General features: G+C 47.5%; 1 protein-coding gene across 2 annotated transcripts in view; it reads left to right on the forward strand.

Annotated features, from left to right (window-relative positions):
* Positions 1 to 1,546: 1,546 nt before the first annotated feature.
* TAF15 (TATA-box binding protein associated factor 15) overlaps positions 1,547 to 19,971 on the forward strand; it is a 329,472-nt gene continuing 311,047 nt past the window's right edge. For both annotated transcript variants that reach the window (XM_030185658.1, XM_030185659.1), the window contains exons 1-2: positions 1,547 to 1,694; positions 7,311 to 7,353. In XM_030185658.1, the coding sequence (XP_030041518.1) occupies positions 1,685 to 1,694; positions 7,311 to 7,353 (53 nt within the window). In that variant the 5' untranslated portion in view covers positions 1,547 to 1,684. The remainder of the gene's footprint in view (positions 1,695 to 7,310; positions 7,354 to 19,971) is intronic.

A 19,971-nucleotide genomic window follows, 5' to 3' on the forward strand; every position in this document is an offset into this window, starting at 1 on the left:
GCGGGGTACAAATGTAAAAAAAAAAAATAGATACTATTTGAGATTCTACATGGAATGTTGCTACTATTGGAGATTCTACATGGAATGTTGCTATTCCACTAGCAACATTCCATGTAGAAGGCTGCGCAGGCTTCTGTTTCTGTGAGTCTGATGTCCTGCATGTACGTGCAGGACGTCAGACTCACAGAAGCAGAAGCCTGCGCGGCCACATTGGTGATCTGCAAGGGCCAACTTCTACATGGAATGTTGCTAGTGGAATGCAGAAGCCTGCGCGGCCACATTGGTGATCTGCAAGGGCCGACTTCTACATGGAATGTTGCTAGTGGAATAGCCCAAACAAAAAAAACAGCACCACGGGCCTTTAAAATGGAACAAAGTTCTTTAATGAATGAGCCTTGACCCGACACGGGCCGTGTTTCGGTGACTAGCACCTGCGTCAGGGGTCACAGTGATGAAGTGGAAAACTTGGGGAATAACTCGAATATTTTCATCAACAATATTCCTTACCCCACGTCTCATGTAGTAAAAGCTACAAAGCACCAAGGCACTTTCACTTTCTGTATCAAAATGGATGTAGAATCTCAAATAGTAGCAACAGTGGAGGAGTGGCCTAGTGGTTAGGGTGGTGGACTTTGGACCTGGGGAACTGAGTTCAATTCCCACTTCAGGCACAGGCAGCTCCTTGTGACTCTGGGCAAGTTGCTTAACCCTCCATTGCCCCATGTAAGCCGCATTGAGCCTGCCATGAGTGGGAAAGTGTGGGCTACAAATGTAACAAAAATAAAAAATATATATAAATGTAATAAACAAAAAGAAACTCTGAATGTTGAGCACCTGATTTTCATAACATTGTGGCCCACTACCTGGAGAAAAACAATATTCTGCACGAATATAACACGTGCTAGGGTGTCCCTGTAACCGGCCTGTCAAACTGACCACTCTACCTATGAAAAATTATTATACTTCCTCTGTGCACATCCGTAGGCTGCAGAAGCTGGCATGTTTGAAAATATGAGTGAGATGAAATAAAAATAGTACCAAGTAACAATAAAGAACAAGGTAAATGTCTCCTGTCGACCCCCTTCTCCCCCACTGCTAACTCCCGGCTCCGTTCCTTCTATCTCGCTGCTCCCTATGCCTGGAATAGACTCCCTGAGCCAGTACATCAGGCTCAGTTTCTGGCTGTCTTCAAGTCTAGGCTTAGAGCCCACCTCTTTGCTACTGCTTTCGACTCCTAACCATGACTCTCTTACTTATCACCCCTACCACTGCAATTTCCCCACCCCTAGCTGTCTGTTCGTCTGTCCAATTTAGATTGTAAGCTCTGTTGAGCAGGGACTGTCTTTTCATGTTAATTTGTACAGCGCTTCGTAAGTCTAGTAGCGCTATAGAAATGTTTAATAGTAGTAGCACTAGTATGCAGCAGCTTTGCAAGCTTTGTTTTGAGTGAACGTGAACGCCGCCCGGGGATGAAAGCTGTGTTGACGTAATTGGTTTCAGCGTTCTGACGTCACTTCAGTTCCTCTTTGGTTGGTCCCGCAGTTGGGAAGTTTGTTCACTTCCGGTTTCAAGTTAGTAGTCGTCGTCTTGGGCTTTGGTAGGGTGAAGTGAACTGAACTAGGGACGGCGTGTTGCTGTTTGTGAATCCAGTTGCTTGATTACGCAGTAGCTGGGAACCGCCGCCATGTCCTCTGGTAAGTAGTGGCGCGCCAGGGTCAGCGGGAAGGGAAAGCGCCGGGTCCCCTGTGAGGAGGAGGCCTCACTGCCTTGCTCTTGACCTCCTCCCACGGGCTGGCGGCGGCGCGCGCTGTGTGACGCAGGTGCAAGTGCGGCTTTGGCCGCCATATTGCCTGGTGGAGAGGCGGGAAGTTTTGGGAGGCCTCGGAGAAGAGGATTGTCGCCTGTACTTGTACACTTGGAAATTAGTTTATAATTCGGACTGAAGCGAAATCAGTTGCTTCCCAGTACGGTGTTTGACATTTCCTCCCCCCACCCCAGTATTTTGCTTGGTACTACTATTTAACATTTCTAGAGCGCTACTAGGGTTACGCAGCGCTGTACAATTCAACATAGAAGGACAGTCCCTGCACAAAGAGCTTACAATCTAAAGGACAGGAGTGTGGTGTTAGTCCACTCAAGGTTATCAATAGAAATCAAACAAATTAAAACATGGAAAAGATAAATAAAACATAAAAAAGGTATCATCTTATTTTCTTTTCCATGTTTTATTTTGTTTGATTTCTGTTGATAATCTAAAGGACAAATGTACAGTCAGTCGAGTAGGAGCTCTCCTCCTTTGCCCCTAGTACTATTACTACTTAACATTTCTAAAGCGCTACTAGGGTTACGCAGCGCTGTACAATTTACATAGAGGGATAGTCCCTGCTCAAGGAGCTTACAATCTAGTAGACAAGTGAACGGTCAAATTGGGGCAGTCTGGATTTACTGAAGGGTAAGAATTAGGTGCCGAACGCAGCAATGAAGAGGGCAGGGAGGGGGCTTGGCGTATGGGCTCAGTAGTAGCGGACTAAGCTCTAAGAGAAATGCAAAACTTTTTTTTTGTTTGTACTCTCTTGCTATAAATCTTAATGTTTCTACTAGCACATTAAGTTTGAGTGGAATTTGAAGTAGTTATATGTGTATCTTATTTAATCGATTTAGTGAGAGTCAGTAATTTAAGTGGAACTGGAAAGGTCTGCAACACAAACTAGTTAAGCAACTGCTATATGTTACTTCTCCAGTCCAGGACCCAAAAAGGGGTCCAGGGGTCAGAAAAAGGAGCCATTAAACAAAACAATATTTATTAATTTCCCAAAATGTTGTTTAAAACGACATTTTGGGTCCAGTTATTGGATTGCCTGGCTCATATTCCCACCTTTTTGTTTACATTTGACGCTTCGTGGGATCTATTGAGTTCTCCAGTCCAGTCAGTCCACAAAAGATGGTGAGCAGCGGGTGCTGCAGGCGTTTAAACAAGCCTGGATCTTACCTCCCACGGCCTTTGGACCAATAGAAGGGTGAGCAGAGTGACTGGGGGAAAACTACCCAACCTGCCACCGCACTGGTAAAAACTGCCCAACTACCCATGACTTAAAAAAAAAATGTTGGGTTGCTGGAAACCACCCAATTCTGCAGTAAAATCGTGGAATTGGCAACTTAAGTGATAGCTCTGGTTGAAAATGACACATGGATAAAATTTGCCCCCACCCTGTTGGTTCTGTCTCCGTCCCCCTGGGCTCTATTCTCATTTGCAGAAGCCTCGGACACTTATGATTTTATATGTAAATCTTTTTGGCAGGCTCAATGCGGCTTACATGGGGCAATGGAGGGTTAAGTGACTTGCCCAGAGTCACAAGGAGCTGTCTGTGCTTGAAGTGGGAATAGAACTCAGTTCCCCAGGACCAAAGTCCACCACCCTAACCACTAGGCCACTCCAATGAACAATATTCTGTGCAACTGTGTATAAATTACAAATGGAAAAGAATAACAATGAGCAGCTGTACAATATACCCTCCCACCAACCCCAACAATAGCTGACTTCTACTACCCCAAGAAATTCTAATCCACCCTGTTAAAATGTCCAGGGATACAAAATACAACCTGTTCTGTATGCCCTAGAGTTGAGAAATATGCCCTAAGATGCACTGTTACGATTTTGTAATCAGTGTAGCTCTCCTGTTTTCCACAGGCCCTCCTGCAATAGAAGATGTCTTCTTAGAAGATATGCTGGTAGCAGGATGTACAGGATCCCCTAGGCAAATTTTGCTAGCTGTGGCCAGCTTGTTTTTCCAAAAATGAAAGTATCGTCATCTGCATCAATCAAACAAATATAACAGTCCAGTTCATTAACAGGCTTCAAGCTAGAAAGTAACACAGGGACACAGTCTCATGGGTTCAGTCCCTGTGGGCTCTGTCCCCGTTCCCATCCCCGCAGTTACTGCGGGTCCCTGTCCCCGTGTCATTCTCTACTGTGGAGTAGAGGAAAGTCTGTGGTCTACCTGTGGATGATATTTTATGCTTTTATTAGTTAACTAGTAAAAAAAGGCCCGTTTCTGACACAAATGAAACGGGTGCTAGCAAAGTTTTCCTCAGAGTGTGTATGTTTGAGAGAGTGTATGTGAGTGACTGTGTGTATGAGAGAGTGAATGCGAGTGTGTGTGTGTTGAGAGAGAGTGAGTCTTGGTGTGTGTGAGAATGAGAGTGTGTGCAAGTGCGTATGTGAGACAGTGTGAGAGAGAGAGTGTGTTTCACACAGATACAGTGTGTGTGAGACAGACTCTCTGTGAGACTGAGTGTATGAGACCAAGAGAGTGTGTGAGTGACGGTGTGACACATAGAGAGAGAATGTGATACAGTGTGAGACATAGAGTGTGTGAGAGACAGTGTGTGAGATTGAGAGAGAGAAAGACATTGACTTCAGCTGCAGTGGCTCAGCACCAGGTTCCGTTTCCTTCTGAGGGTTCTATGATGGGGGTCAGTGACTGGGAAGGGGCTGGAGCGCCTTTTCCCCCAGAATTTCTGCTCTTGTTGCACAAAGCGTTTCTGCTTAAGAGGTCTGGAAGGGGGGGGCTCCTTAGAGGGGCCTCTCTGGAGGAGTTTGCTACTACCCCTCCCTCTCTGGCTAAGCGCCCACGCGTCAATTCGCTGGGTATTGATTTGGTATTGGTATGCTCAGATGTAGATGACAGTCAGTTGTCAGAAGTTTCGCAACTAACCTGGTCCGAGTCTCTGGAAGAGGATGCGTTACCAGCAGAGGGGGGATATGATCCCACGGCGACACTGCTGTTCCGCCAGGAGGAATTGCCTAATCTGATTGTCAGAGCTATGGAGATTTTGAATATCTCGGTTCTGGACAGCGGTCTCCTCTACAGCTGCCCCCTCGATTATGTCAGGGACTAAGCGTCCGCCTAGAACCTTCCATATTCACGAGGCAATGAAGCTGCTAATTGCAGCATGGGATACGCCAGAGGCAGGTTTGTTTGTGGTGATAGCCATGGCGCGCCTCTGTCTGCTTCCGGAAGGAGAGCGGGAATCCTTGCGCCTACCCATGGTTGATTTGTTGATTATGCCGGTCACTAAGAAGACCGGTACAGCACTGAAGGATCTACAGGACAGAAAATTAGAATCTTCTTTGAAGATGTTTGAGGTAGCGGCGTTATGCTTGCAGGCGTTGGACTGCGGGTCCTGTGCGGCCAGGGCATGCCTTTCCTGGGTTCAGAAGGTGGCCTTTTCCGAGGAACTGGTGGCAGCCTTGCCTTCTGTAGAGGCAGGCCTTGCTTATTTGGCAGATTTGTTGTATGACATTCTTCGGGCATCAGCAAAGGAGATCTCCCTTTCAGTTGCGGCTCGCCGCTGGTTGTGGTTTCGTCACTGGTCTGCAGATACGGCTTCTAAGTCTTGTCTTGCTCGTTTGCCATTCAGGGGAAAGCTGCTGTTTGGTGCGGTCTTGGACAAGATTGTTAAAGATCTGGGTGATTCTAAGGACTGTTGTTTACCCGAGGATAAACCGAAGTCGGTTCCTCGCGGGCCCGGTTTAGGGATGCACGGCGTTATTGCCCAGGCAGAGCAGTTTCTTTTGCGAAGCCGCATTTTCCTCAAAAGCAGCAGCCTTTTCGTGGGGAACGCCGCTCAAGTGGAGCTTCCTCAAGACCGGCCACGGGGGCTCGTGCCAAATGATGGGGCCTTGGTCCATCTCCCAGCGTTGATATCAGATATTTGGAGTTTACGAATGACTTCCGTTGTTCAGATCAGCTATTTGTGCTTTTTGCGGGTCATAAAATGAGGTAGCAAGCTTCTAAGGCTAAGGTGGCATACTGGTTGAAGGAAGCTGCTTCAGCGTACATCGCTTCGGGGAAGGATCCGCCTGCACAGCTATGAGCTCATTCCACTAGAGTGCAAGCAACTTCTATGGCTGAGTCGAGGTTGGTGTCCTTAGAGGAGATTTGTAGATCGGCGACTTGGTCGTCGGTTCATACCTTTTCAAAGCACTATCGATTGGACGTAGTAGCAAGAGGTGACACTGCTTTGGTGCTTCGGTTCTGCAAACTGGGATCTCTGGGTCCTGCCCAACAAATTCCAGAGTTTAATTATTTCACCCAACGCGTAATTAAACTCTGGAATTCATTGCCGGAGAATGTGGTGAAGGCGGTTAGCTTGGAAGAGTTTAAAAAGGGGTTAGATGGTTTCCTAAAGGACAAGTCCATAAACCGCTACTAGATGGACTTGGGAAAAATCCACTATTCCAGGAATAACATGTATAGAATGTTTGTACGTTTGGGAAGCTTGCCAGGTGCCCTTGGCCTGGATTGGCTGCTGTCGTGGACAGGATGCTGGGCTCGATGGATCCTTGGTCTTTTCCCATTGTGGCATTACTTATGTACTTAAGAACTGCTTGGGTACATCCCACCAGTTTCTGGATTGATCTGTGGGACGCTATGGAAGATAAAATTATGTTTCATACCTGATAATTTTCTCTCCATTAGTCCCGACAGATCAATCCAGAGGCCCTCCCTGGAATTTTCTGCTTATTTTGTTTGGTTTCTAGTTCAGGTTTGCAGTTGATGTTTCAGATGGTTCATTGTTGTTCGACAAGGGTTGGAGCGAGTCTCTTTAATTACTGTGAGCTGCATGAGTTCCTCCTGCTTTTGCGGTTGCAGGGTTTGTTTAAATTGTTTAAAGACAGGAGAATAACTATAGTTGGGCGTTGAAAGTCCACATGGCTTTGGTATCGACAATACTGAGGTTTGGGTGGCTACACAGGACCACATATAGTGAGCCTCAGAAGTTCTTTCTATCTCCACCTGCTGGCAGAGGGACATAACCCACCAGTCTCCGGATTGATCTGTAGGGACTAATGGAAAGAAAACTATCAGGTAAGAAACATAGTTTTACCATGGCTACTAGCCTGGGTTTAGGACCAAGGGGTGGGGGGGGGGGGGGGGGATTTTCTATTTGTACTAGCCAACATTTTTTAGTAGGCAGAAGAAAAGGTTTTGTGGGGGTTTTTTTGTTTAAAGTCTTGTCAGTTTTGGAGTTCTTTTTTGACTTGTTTTGTTTTCTTAAGGTTTGGTTTTGGGGAAGGGGGAATGCTCAGTTTAGCTTTGCTGCTTAATTCATGCAAGTAATAAACCATTTATATGATTAAAATTCAATCTGCAGTTAGCAAACTTTGGGATATCTATTGCACATGTTGCATCTGATTACCTTACACTGTCCTTTTCCAATGGTTTTTGATGAAACACAGCTTTTTGGTGAAATATTCTATACTTTTTGTTTCTAAGGTGTGTGTTTTTTTTTTTCCTTTTAAATAGATTCTGGAAGTTATGGTCATTCTGGGGACCATCAGCATCAGAGGTATGTTTTCCTTTTCTTCCACTTTGACACTAAGAATGAGGCTAGATTTTTAAAAACATTTTAGCTTTCCTGATAGCTGTTGATGGAAAAAAAATCTGCAACACAAGCCATTTTTTTAAACTTTGTTGATTGTAGATGTGTTATACCTTCCTCAAAAGGTACCACATTAAGCTTGGAAGGAATTAGGTTTTTAGGAATATGTGGCCTGAATAAGTATGGAGAAGTATCTGTCCTTGATAAAATCCTCTAAATCTTGCAGGCTTTGGAAATGGCATGTTCCTAGTTTGACTCGCATTTTTTGTGTAAGCGTATGATTTCAGATCCTGCTTTTAGGATTCCTTTGATGTACCAAAAATTGTAGATAGAAAGTCTTTCTGTAAAACTGTTTTCTTAAAGTTCTTTACTGCAGATTCATTACATCATTGCACCCTGAATTGTAAGGGAGAAATATCTTTTGAGTACAAGCTTTCTATGATCTTTCACCTTGTTTATTTGTAAATTAATTTGTATTGCAGTAGCAAGAATTGCCCATCTGCTTCTGTTGCCTCCCTCTTTTGGTGCATCCACATTGAATAGGACTGTTACACTCCAGAATTATTTTTACATACCATGGCCATCTCACAGATCAATCCAGAGACTTGTGGGCTGTATCCCTCTACCAGCAGGTGGAGATAGAGAGAACCTCCCAAGGTTTGTTATATGTGGACCTGTGCAGGCCAGGCCTGAACCTCAGTATTCTCTCTATCTAGCAGGTGGAGGACATCTCTTGTGCAGCTCTGGTTTGATCTGGCTACTGGGTGTCCTTTGGGCCCTAGTTAGTACAGACAGGGGTTGAGTGGCTGTTCGCCGCCTGTGGTGTACACCTGGTGGTGCCCAGATCCCTCCCGGTCTCCCCCTACCTTTCCTCCGTTACCCGGGGCTGTTGGCCTGATCGGGTGTTTCCTTTCTCTCCTGAGTAAAAAAAAAAAAAGTAAGATACTTTGCTTTTGCTTAATCATACGGAGGAATTAGTGGAGGAGTGGCCTAGTGGTTAGGGTGGTGGACTTTGGTCCTGGGGAACTGAGTTCAATTCGCACTTCAGGCACAGGCAGCTCCTTGTGACTCTGGGCAAGTCACTTAACCCTCCATTGCCCCATGTAAGGCCGCATTGAGCCATGCCATGAGTGGGAAAGCGCGGGGTACAAATGTAACAAAAAAAAAACAACGTTCTGCCGAGTCAGTTTTGGGGCAGGCGTTTATGGTGCATGTGAGTGCCTTCTGAGGCAGCTAAGCGCTGCTCCCGGTGTGGGGGCCGGAGAGCAGCATCGTGGGAGTGTGAGTCCTGCTGCCATCAGCCCACAGTGGGTGTTCAGCGCGATGGGGGGTTCCCCTCAGGGTCCGGTGAGTCGGAAGCGCAGGGGATAGTTTCGGCGGTTTCCTCAGGGCAGTTAGTGCAGTGCCGGTTGGTGGGTGCCATTTTTTCCTGTCGGGTGCGACCCGCTCCGCAAATGGCGGTTGTTAAGAGGAGCAGCGCGCTTCTATGGCACAGGCTCCGATGGAGGGAAGCGATGTACAGGGAGCAGGGGAGTCCCTTGCAGTTCCTTTTTCCTGGATTTTGTTTTATTAATGCATAATGCCTTTTCTTTTGAAGAAGTCAGGAGCTTCTCTTCAGGCAGCCCCGTCTCTTCCTCAGCAAACTTTGGTTGCTGCAGTCTCTCAGTCTTTCCTGCCAAAATGTCCCCGGGTGGAGATTTTGGATCCCGAGGAGCTGACACAGATGGCCCGGTTTTGTTTCGGGGCTCTCCCTTAGAATCTTTGGATTTGGCAGATGAGGTCACCCTGCCCTCTGAGGAGGGGGATGATCTGATGGTTGTCCGCCTTTTTTGCAGGGAAGAGCTTCCCTCCCTGATTGTTAGGGCTTTGAGGTTTTGGCCATTTACCTCCTGAATCGTCAGGGGGAACAGGTACGGTGCCCTCTATTATGTCTGGCACCAAATGCCCACCTCGTTCTTTTCATGTGCATGAGGCCATGAAGATCCTTATTTCCCACCTTCTTTCCTCCTCAAAATGCACCACCTGTTCTCTGATCCCATCCCCACCAACTTACTAAACACCATCTCTCCTACTGTCACCCCCCCCCCCCCCCCCTTCAGCTGTCATATCCTCAACCTCTCTCTCTCCACTGCAACTGTCCCTGACACCTTCAAGCATGTTGTAGTCACACCACTTCTCAAAAAACCATCACTAGACCCTACCTGTCCTTCCAACTACCGCCCCATCTCCCTCCTACCCTTCCTCTCCAAGATACTTGAATGCGCTGTTCACAGCCGCTGCCTTGATTTTCTCTCCTCTCATGCCATCCTTGATCCGCTTCAATCCGGTTTTCGCCCTCGACAGAAACGGCACTCACTAAAGTCTGTAATGAGCTGTTCCTTGCCAAATCCAAATGTCACTACTCCATCCTCATCCTCCTTGACCTATCAGCCGCTTTTGACACTGTCAATCATAATTTACTTCTTGCTGCACTATCATTTGGGTTCCAGGGCTCTGTCCTTCTCCTCTTATCTTTCCCACCGTACCTTCAGAGTACATTCTCTTTTTTTTAAATTCTTTATTTATCATTTTTACAATTTTACAAGCATTTACTACTTGAATAGGTAACACAGTTAGGAAACTACAAAATTAAAGCAAAATAAATCAGGAAAATATTACATAACTTGTATTAGACCACCAAGTTTGAGGGGCTAAAAGCCGTTAACTTAGGAGAAAGATATTTAGTTAATATAACTCAAGATTGAAATAAAGCAATAGCAGGTTATAATTTTAATTACAAACCCCCAAATTTTTAATTACATTCCCAACATCCTTGTCTTTAAGGCGAAACATAACGGTTTTAAGGTCAAGAAGCATTATAATAATTTTTTCTGAGAAATAAATTGTTTTAAATGTTCGGGTTCAAAGAAAACATATTTTACCCCTAAATATTTTATATTGCATTTGCAAGGATAGTTCAAATGAAATGAGGCTCCTAAAGACAAAGTTTCAGCACGAAGTGCTAAGAAGTCTTTCCTTCTACTTTGAGTTTGTTTGGTGACATCTGGGAATACCCAGATTTTCCCCCCATGAAATGGGGTTTGCAAGTTCTTCAAAGCCATTTCCTAACAAGTTCTAAGTCTTGGGGAAATATAAATGAGACCAACAGAGTTTGCCGTTCAGTTATATCATTCAAGGATGTTTCCAATAATTCTGATACATTTAAATCCGGTTGTTCCAACAATTGTATTGATTTCCTTGTAGGAAGATAATAAATTTTATTCACTGGAGGCACATTTTCTAAGGTAAATTTTAAATTTTCCACCAAATATCTTTTAAAAATTTCTAGTGGAGAGTATATAGAAGTCCGTGGAAAATTCAAAAGTCGTAGATTTAGCCTCCTGTTATAATTTTCGAAATGTTCCAACTTTTTATGTATCAGCATGTTATCTTGTATTAATTTAACTGAGGTTTCTTTCAATTTAGATGTTTCAGCTGACAAATTTTGGATCTTTTCAGTTACCTCTTCTTTCATAGAAGTAAATGCAATAGTTAATTCTTTTACATTACCCAGTAACGGTTCAATCTTGCTAGTTGATTCCTATCACCGTCTGTAGTGTCTCCCATATCGCCTCAAGAGTCACCGCCGGCGAGGGAGACTGAAGATTTTCCTGGTCTCTGTGCCATCTGACTCTCAGCCTTTTCTATTGAAAAGGCCTCAGCTGCAGCGTCGAAGTGGGGGCCCAGTAGTAGCTCTCCTCTCCGATCACCGCGGTTAGGGGCTACTTCACCCTCATCGACCTCAGCCGGTTGCGGTGGGGGTGGGCGCGCCGGGGGGGACAATGAAACGTCCTGCCCCTGGAGTTCAACCTCTCCTCGGGTAGTGAGCTCAGCAGGGCTTCCCGGCGTCATAACAGGGGTTCTCGCGAGAAAACCTTGGATAGAAAGCTGTGTTGGAGTCGAAGTTCGAACCGGTTGGGCTCCGGTTCTCAAAACCCCCTTCCTCTTGGTATGCGGCATCATTAGAAAAGAGATAAGGTAAATCTTTAAAGAAGAAAAAATCTACGAAGAGGTGAAGGTTAACACAGCATTATCCAGAGGTTCATTCGCGGAGTGGTGTTGCTGCCGCCATCTTGCTCCGCCCCCCTGCCGTCAGCGTTTTTTTTAAATGCTGAACTACAGACGACTTTAACGACAAGTTGCAGATCCAGAGTACATTCTCATGGATCTTCCTCCACCCCCATCCCATTCTCTGTTGGAGTTCCTCAGGGATCTGTCCTTGGACCCCTTCTTTTTTCAATCTACACCTCTTCCCTGGGCTCGCTGATCTCATCTCATGGTTTCCAATACCATCTTTATGCTGACGACACCCAGCTTTACCTCTCCACACCAGAAATCACTGCGGAAACCCAGGCCAAAGTATCAGCCTGCTTATCCGACATTGCTGCCTGGATGTCCAACCGCCACCTGAAACTGAACATGGCCAAGACCGAGCTCATTGTCTTTCCACCCACACCCACTTCTCCTCTCCCTCCACTCTCTATTTCAGTCGACAACACCCTCATCCTCCCCGTCTCATCTGCCCGCAACCTCGGAGTCATCTTCGACTCATCCCTCTCCTTCTCTGCCCATATCCAGCAGACAGCCAAGACCTGTCGCTTCTTTCTCTATAACATCAGCAAAATTCGCCCTTCCTCTCCAAGCACACCACCCGAACTCTCATCACCTCTCGCCTTGACTACTGCAACCTACTCCTCACTGGCCTCCCACTTAACCATCTATCCCCCCTTTAATCCGTTCAGAACTCTGCTGCCCGTCTTATCTTCCGCCTAGACCGATATGCTCATATTACCCCTCTCCTCAAGTCAATTCACTGGCTTCCGATCAGATATTTTTTTATTTTATTTTTGTTACATTTGTACCCCACACTTTTTCCCACTCGTGGCAGGCTCAATGCGGCAGGCAATGGAGGGTTAAGTGACTTGCCCAGAGATACCGCATACAGTTCAAGCTTCTCCTACTAACCTACAAATGCACTCAATCTGCAGCCCCTCATTACCTCTCTAATCTCCCCTTACGCTCCTACCCGTAACCTCCGCTCACAGGACAAATCCCTCCTCTCAGTACCCTTCTCCACAACCGTCAAGTCCAGGCTCCGCCCTTTCTGCCTCACCTCACCCTGTGCTTGGAATAAACTCCCTGAGCCCATTCGCCAAGCCCCCTCCCTGCCCATCTTCAAATCCTTGCTCAAAGCCCACCTCTTCAATGTCGCTTTCTGCACCTAACCATTGTACCTCTATCCAGGAAATCTAGACTGCCCCCAATTTGATTGACTGCACTTTTTTGTCCTTTAGATTGTAAGCTCCTTTTAGCAGGGACTGTCCTTCTTTGTTAGATTGTACAGCGCTGCGTAACCCTGGTAGCGCTTTAGAAATGTTAAATAGTAGTTATTTCGGTGCAGTGGGATACGCCAGACAGTGGGCTTAAGGTTGCTTAGAGCTATGTCGTGTCTTTACGCGCTACCTGCTCCTGACAGACTTGCTGAAGGTCGCTATGGTGGATTCCTTCATCACAGTGGTCACTAAGAAAACCACTCTCCCGGTGGAGGGTGGCATGGTGCTCAAGGACCCTCAGGATCGTAAGTTGGAGACTTGCTTGAAACTGTCCTTGAAGTAGCGGCCCTTTCCCTGCAGGCCTCAGTTTGTGGCTCCTATGCGGTGCGGGCATGTTTATCGTGGGTACAGAAAGCCTCCTCGCTGGAAGATCTCATGGCTGTTTTGCCGGCCTTGAAGTCCAGTTTAGCCTTCCTTGCGAATCTTCTTTATGATCTTTTGAGGGCTTTGGTGAAGGAGGTTTCCCTAGCGGTCACCACACGTGGCTCCTTGTGGTTGTGGTTGGTCTGCAGACGTGGCTCTAGTCATGTTTAACAAGCTTCCTTTAGGGGAAAAGCTTTTGTTTGGGACAGACTTAGAACAGATTGTGAATGACCTCGGCGACTCTTAAGGGCCAGCGCCTCGGGAGGACAGGTCCAAGTTTGTACGACGGGGGGACCCAGACCTTAAGTTTAGGGATACACTGCAGTTACCGTCCAGGTCCGCGGGGCCTCTTTTCAGAGAGCAAGGTCTTCTCAGAGACAATCAGCCCTTTCGATGGTGAGCAGGCGGGCCTTCCTCTCCGGTAACAAAACCAGCCGCAGCCCTTTGTTCTATATACCAGCTGTTATTGGGGGCAGACTCTCCCTGTTCTTGGTGGAGTGGACCAGGGTAACATCCGACGAATGTGAGGTTATCGAGGATGGCTAAAGTTAGAATTGGCTCGTCCGATAGTAGACTCTTTTCTGGAATCTCATTGCAAATGTCCCGCCAAGGAGCGGGCCAATCAACACACCCTCCTCAACCTACAACGGCTGGGTGCTGTCCAGCCTGTACCCCCAGCAGAAAGAGGGTGCGGCCGATATTCCATGTATTTTGTGGTGCCAAAAAAGGGTGGCTCTGGCAACCAGTCTTAGATCTCAAGTGCGTCAACAGGTCCTTACGGGTTCGGCTTTTCCACATGGAAACCTCTGATCGGTAATCGCACGTCAGGTTTCTCACGGAAACAATGGGTTTGTGAGCCCTTGGACCACTGCTGTGGAGCGACAGTGGCAGGCAAAACCACCCCCAAACTAGAGAACAAGGCAGAACAGGACTGGAACCCCGGACTGGAGTTGCAGCTGAGGCAAACAAGCTGGAACAGGTAGAGCAGGAACAGCTAGACTTCACCTGCACTTGAGTGCCGTTCCCCAGGAGTTGAGCCCCTGGTGCAGGCGGCCGGCAGGACTTACAGGGCAGGAACTGGATATCAACAGGATACACACAGGGTCTAGAATACACAAGGAAGGCTAGGCAGAATACTAGCCTAGGACTCTCAGACACACAATACCACACCAGAGAACATGAAATGAGATTGAAGGGGGCAGACTGAAGAAAAATGTCAGGAAGTATCTCTTCATGGAGAGAGTGGTGGATGCGTGGAATGCCCTCCCGTGGGAGGTAGTGGTGAAATGAAAAACGGTAACGGAATTCAAACATGCGTGGATAAACATAAAGGAATCCTGTCAGAAGGAATGGATCCTCAGGAGCTTAGCCGAGATGGGTTGGCGGGGCTGGTGGTTGGGAGACGGGGATAGTGCTGGGCAGACTTGTACGGTCTGTGCCGGGGCTGGTGGTTGGGAGGCAGGGAAAATGCTGGGCAGACTTATACGTCTGTGCCCTCAACCTTCAACATTTCCTTCCTGCTGGTTGACCCATCTCCATTCCTCCTATGCACATCCCGCTGTCGTCGCCCTACCTCCCTACCCTTTTTCGTATTCTCTTATCCTTCTCCTACTATCTGCAGGGGACATCAATCCCAATCCAGGTCCCCCACACCAATCATCATCCTAATCTATGCAGACCACTCCGGAATGTCTCCAACCTCATTTCCATTCCCCTCCTCTCCCCCTCTTCCCTCCCCTTCTCGTGCGCCCTATGGAATGCCCGATCTGTCTGCAACAAACTCTCCTTTTACCCCATGACCTCTTCATCTCCCATTCTCTCCAACTCCTCACCCTAACTGAAATCTGGCTCACCCCTGACGACTCTGCCTCAGTCGCGGCCCTATGCCATGGAGGCTATCTTTTCTCCATTCTCCCCCGCTGGTGGTGGCGTCGGGTTACTACTTTCACCCTCCTGCAGTTTTCAATCTCTCCTCCTACCGCAATCTCACTGCTTCTCATCCTTTGAAGTTCACTCCATCCGTCTATTCTACCCGCTGCCACTCAGTTGCAGTTCATTACCGCTCCCCCCTGATTAAGTCCCTTTCTACGCTTCCTTACCGACTTCGATGCCTGGCTCTCCGTTTTCTTGAGCCCTCATCCCCATCCCTCATTCTTTGAGACTTTAACATACACACTGATAGCCCATCCGACTCGTACGCATTCTCAGTTCCTCACTCTAACCTGCTCCTTCAACCTCCAACTGAACTCCACCACCCCACTCACCCAATCTGGCCATTGTCTTGACCTCGTCCTCTCCTCTACCTGCTCACCCCTCCAATTTCTGTGCTTCAGCTCTTCCTCTCTTGACCTATCACCTGATCACCTTCATCACTTCATCACCCTCCCCCGCAGTCCCGCACAACACTAACCACTACTTCCAGGACATCTCCAGGCTGTCGACCCTCCCACATTATCCTCTATTATCTCTAATCATCCCTTCCATCATGTCCTCCGAATCTGTCGACAAGGCCTGTCTCCGCTTACAATGCTGCTCTGGGACACCCTTGCACCATCCATCTCGCCGTCCCACAAGGCGTAGTAATCCCCAGCCCTGGCTGACCCCTTGCATCCGTTACCTTCGCTCCTGCGCCCGATCTGCCTGAACGCCTGTGGAGGAAATCTCGTACCCATTCAGATTCCTTCATTACAAATTCATGCTATCCTCCTTCCAATCCTCCCTTTTCCTTGCCAAACAGGACTATTACACCCATGTGACCAATTCTCCGCGCCAACCCTAGTCGTCTCTTCGCCACCCTTAACTCCCTCCTCAGAGTGACCTCCGCCCCCACCCCCCCCCCCCCTCACCTCAATCACTGGCTGACTACTTCCGCAACAAGGTGCAAAAGATCAACCTTGAGTTCACTACCAAGCCACCTCTTCCTCTTCACCCTTCAACCCTCTCCCTCAACCAACCAACCCAGGCCTCTTTCTCCTCCTTTCCTGATATCACCGAGGAGGAAACCACCTGCCTTCTTTCCTCCTCGAAATGCACCACTTGTTCCTCTGATCCCATCCCCACCAACTTACTTAACACCATCTCTCATACTGTCACCCTCTCCATCTGTCATATCCTCAACCTCTCTCTCTCCACTGCAGCTGTCCCTGACACCTTCAAGCACGCCGTAGTCACACCTCTCCTCAAAAAACCATCACTTGACCCTACCTGTTCCTCCAACTACCGCCCACTCTCCCTCCTACCCTTCCTCTCAAAATACTTGAGCGTGCTGTTCACAGCCGCTGCATTGATTTTCTCTCCTCTCATGCCATCCTCGATCTGCTTCAATCCGGTTTCGCCCTCGACAGAAACGGCACTCACTAAAGTCTGTAATGAGCTGTTCCTTGCCAATCCAAATGTCACTACTCCATCCTCATCCTCCCTTGACCTATCAGCCGCTTTTGACACTGTCAATCATAATTTACTTCTTGCTGCACTATCCATTGGGTTCCAGGGCTCTGTCCTCTCCTGGTTCTCCTCCTATCTCTCCCACCGCACCAGAGTACACTCTCAGGATCTTCCTCCACCCCCATCCCGCTCTCTGTTGGAGTTCCCCAGGGATCTGTCCTTGTACCCCTCTTTTTTCAATCTACACCTCTTCTCTGGGCTCACTGATCTCATCTCATGGTTTCCAGTATCATCTTTATGCTGATGACACCCAGCTGTATGTCTCCACACCAGACATCACTGCGGAGACCCAGGCCAAAGTATTGGCCTGCTTATCCGACATTTCTGCATGGATGTCCAACCGCACCTGAAACTGAACATGTCCAAGACCGAGCTTATCATCTTTCACCAAAACCCACTTCTCCTCTTCCTCCACTCTCTATCTCAGTTGATGGCACCCTCATCCTCCCCGTCTCATCTGCCCGCAACCTCGGAGTCATCTTCGACTCCTCCCTGTCCTTCTCTGCGCATATCCAGCAGATAGCAAGACCTGTCGCTTCTTTCTCTTTAACATCAGTAAATTCGCCCTTTCCTCTCTGAGCACACCACCCGTTCTCTCGTCCATGCTCTCATTACCTCTCGCCTTGACTACTGCAACCTACTCCTCAATGGCCTCCCACTTAGCCATGTATCCCCCCTTCAATCTGTTCAGAACTCTGCTGCACGTCTTATATTCTGCCTGAAACCGATATACTCATATCACCCCTCTCCTCAGGTCACTTCACTGGCTTCCAATCAGTTACCGCATACAGTTCAAGCTTCTCCTACTAACTACAAATGCACTCAGTCTGCAGCCCTCATTACCTCTTCTACCGTCATTTTCCCCTTACGTTCCCGCCCTGTAACCTCCACTCACAGGACAAATCCCTCCTCTCAGTACCCTTCTCCACCACCGCCAACTCCAGGCTCCGCTCATTCTGCCTCGCCTCACCCTATGCTTGGAATAAACTCCTGAGCCCTTACGCCAAGCCCCCTCGCTACCATCTTCAATCTTTGCTCAAAGCCCACCTCTTCATTGTTGCTTTCGGCACCTAACCTTTATACCTTTCAGGAAATCTAGACTGCCCCTATTTGACTGTACATTTGTCCTTAGATTAACATAGTAACATAGTAGATGACGGCAGAAAAAGACCTGCACGGTCCATCCAGTCTGCCCAACAAGATAACTCATATTTGCTGCTTTTGTGTATACCCTACTTTGATTTGTACCTGTGCTCTTCAGGGCACAGACCGTATAAGTCTGCCCAGCACTATCCCCGCCTCCCAACCTCCTGCCCCTCCTCCCAACCACCGGCTCTGGCACAGGACCGTATAAGACTGCCCAGCACTATCCTCACCTCCCAACCACCAGCCCTGCCTCCCAACCACCGGCTCTTTGTAAGCTCCTTGAGCAGGGACTGTCCTATGTTAAATTGTACAGCGCTGCGTAACCCTAGTAGCGCTTTAGAAATGTCAAGTAGTAGTAGGGTATACACAAAAAGTAGCCCATATGAGTTTATCTTGTTGGGCAGACTGGATGGACCGTGCAGGTCTTTTTCTGCCGTCATCTGCTATGTTTTATCTAAGTTAACCTTCGACGGTTTTCTGTGCATACACCTTTTGGGCCTTTTTGAGTCTTGCGTCCAATAATAATATTCCTGCTGCCCTACGCTTATTACGCTTACTACAGTATGCGATAATGTCGCCTCTAAGGACCGCTTTTGAAGCTGACCAAAACAAAAACAGGTTGCGACGGAGTATGAATGTTGTTATTCCTTGTGTAATCTTCCCACTTATTCTTCATGTACTTTTGAAACTTAAGATCTGAGAATAAATAGGCGGGGAATCTCCACCCTCTCACCCCTCCCCTGTAAACCGGCATTTCTAGATCAATCCATACTGATGCCTGGTCTGATATTTCTTCTGGGCCTATGTCCGTTGCCATCAAATGCGGAAAAACTGAGCGTTCCACTAATATATAATCTAATCGGGCTTGAGTACCATGGGCTCTAGACCTGTGCATATACTCGTGTTCCAGGGGGGGTGAAATGCTCTCCATGTATCTACCAAATTGAGTGCCCTGGAGAACAACGCCAGTTTGTTGGAACGCTGCCCTGAGTAATGTGAGGAGTTATTCTAACTGGCATGGAACCATCAAGGACCTAATACCTTCACCCTGGCCCTCTTTTGGCCTCCTACCCTTCCTGTCAAGTCCCTGTCCACCTTTTGCCTGTTGCAATGAGAGAGAAAAAGTTATTTTTCTTGGCCTACCCCACACATTCCTTGACCTACCCTGCCCCCCCCCCCCCAACAGCATACCCAAATCTATTATTCAATCAGTCTTCCCACCTTCCCTCATCTCATTTCCCCACCCTACCCATAAGTACCCCTTCTCCATCTTCAGGATGATCCGGGAGATGGAATGCGGAGACCAGAAGCACATGAGACCCCTGCCCTCAACTTACATAACATCAGCTCTGTACATAGACGTCAACCTTTTACTACTACTACTACTACTTATCATTTCTAAAGCGCTACTAGACGTACGCAGCGCTGTACACTTGAACACGAAGAGACGGTCCCTGCTCGACAAAGCTTACAATCTAATTAGGACAGACAGGACAAACAAGAGATATCACTTCTGTTTCTGACGTCCTTGAGAAATATTACCTTCCTCATACTGTTTCTATCATGCCTTCTCCCAACACTGCCGCCTTTGCTTCTGTTACAGTTTTAAATAATTTCCATTGTCCCTGGAACAAAATTCGTAGGTATGCTGGAAATTGCAGGGAGAATCTTATTCCCTTGTTTACCAATGCTGAGCAAAGCGGGTGGTATTGGCGCCGCTGCAATTGTACCGCTGCCGAAAAAATCCTGGAAAATTAACACTTTGTTCCCTTCGTAATTCAGAGTCCCGACGTAGCTTGAATCCTTTGTAAGATTTTCATCTTATGACGATAATTAAATATTCCATATCATCAAGCTGATCAATCCATAGACTGGTGGTTGTGTCCATCTACCAGCAGGTGGAGATAGAGAGCAAACTTTTGCCTCCCTATATGTGGTCATGTGCTGCCGGAAACTCCTCAGTATGTTCTCTATCTCAGCAGGTGGTGGTCACACACAGCAGCAGCTCTGGCTAGGCCTCCAAGCCTAATTTTTAGGTTTTGTTGAGTGCCTGGGGTTGAGGGCTCTTTTGAGCAAGTGCAAACCTGGTGGTGCCAGGTCCCTCCTTTTCTCCCCCCCTCCCGCTGGCTCTGTTAAAAAAAAAAAAAAAAAAAAAAAAAATTTTGAACGTCCTTAAAGGCGTTTATTTCGACGTTTATTTAAGCGTCTATTGCAGCTACTCACTGGGACACCAGGTCGTTACAACTCGGAGCGGACAGCA

Source organism: Microcaecilia unicolor, chromosome 13 (genome assembly GCF_901765095.1).
Source record: "Microcaecilia unicolor chromosome 13, aMicUni1.1, whole genome shotgun sequence".
NCBI classification, from domain to species: domain Eukaryota; kingdom Metazoa; phylum Chordata; class Amphibia; order Gymnophiona; family Siphonopidae; genus Microcaecilia; species Microcaecilia unicolor.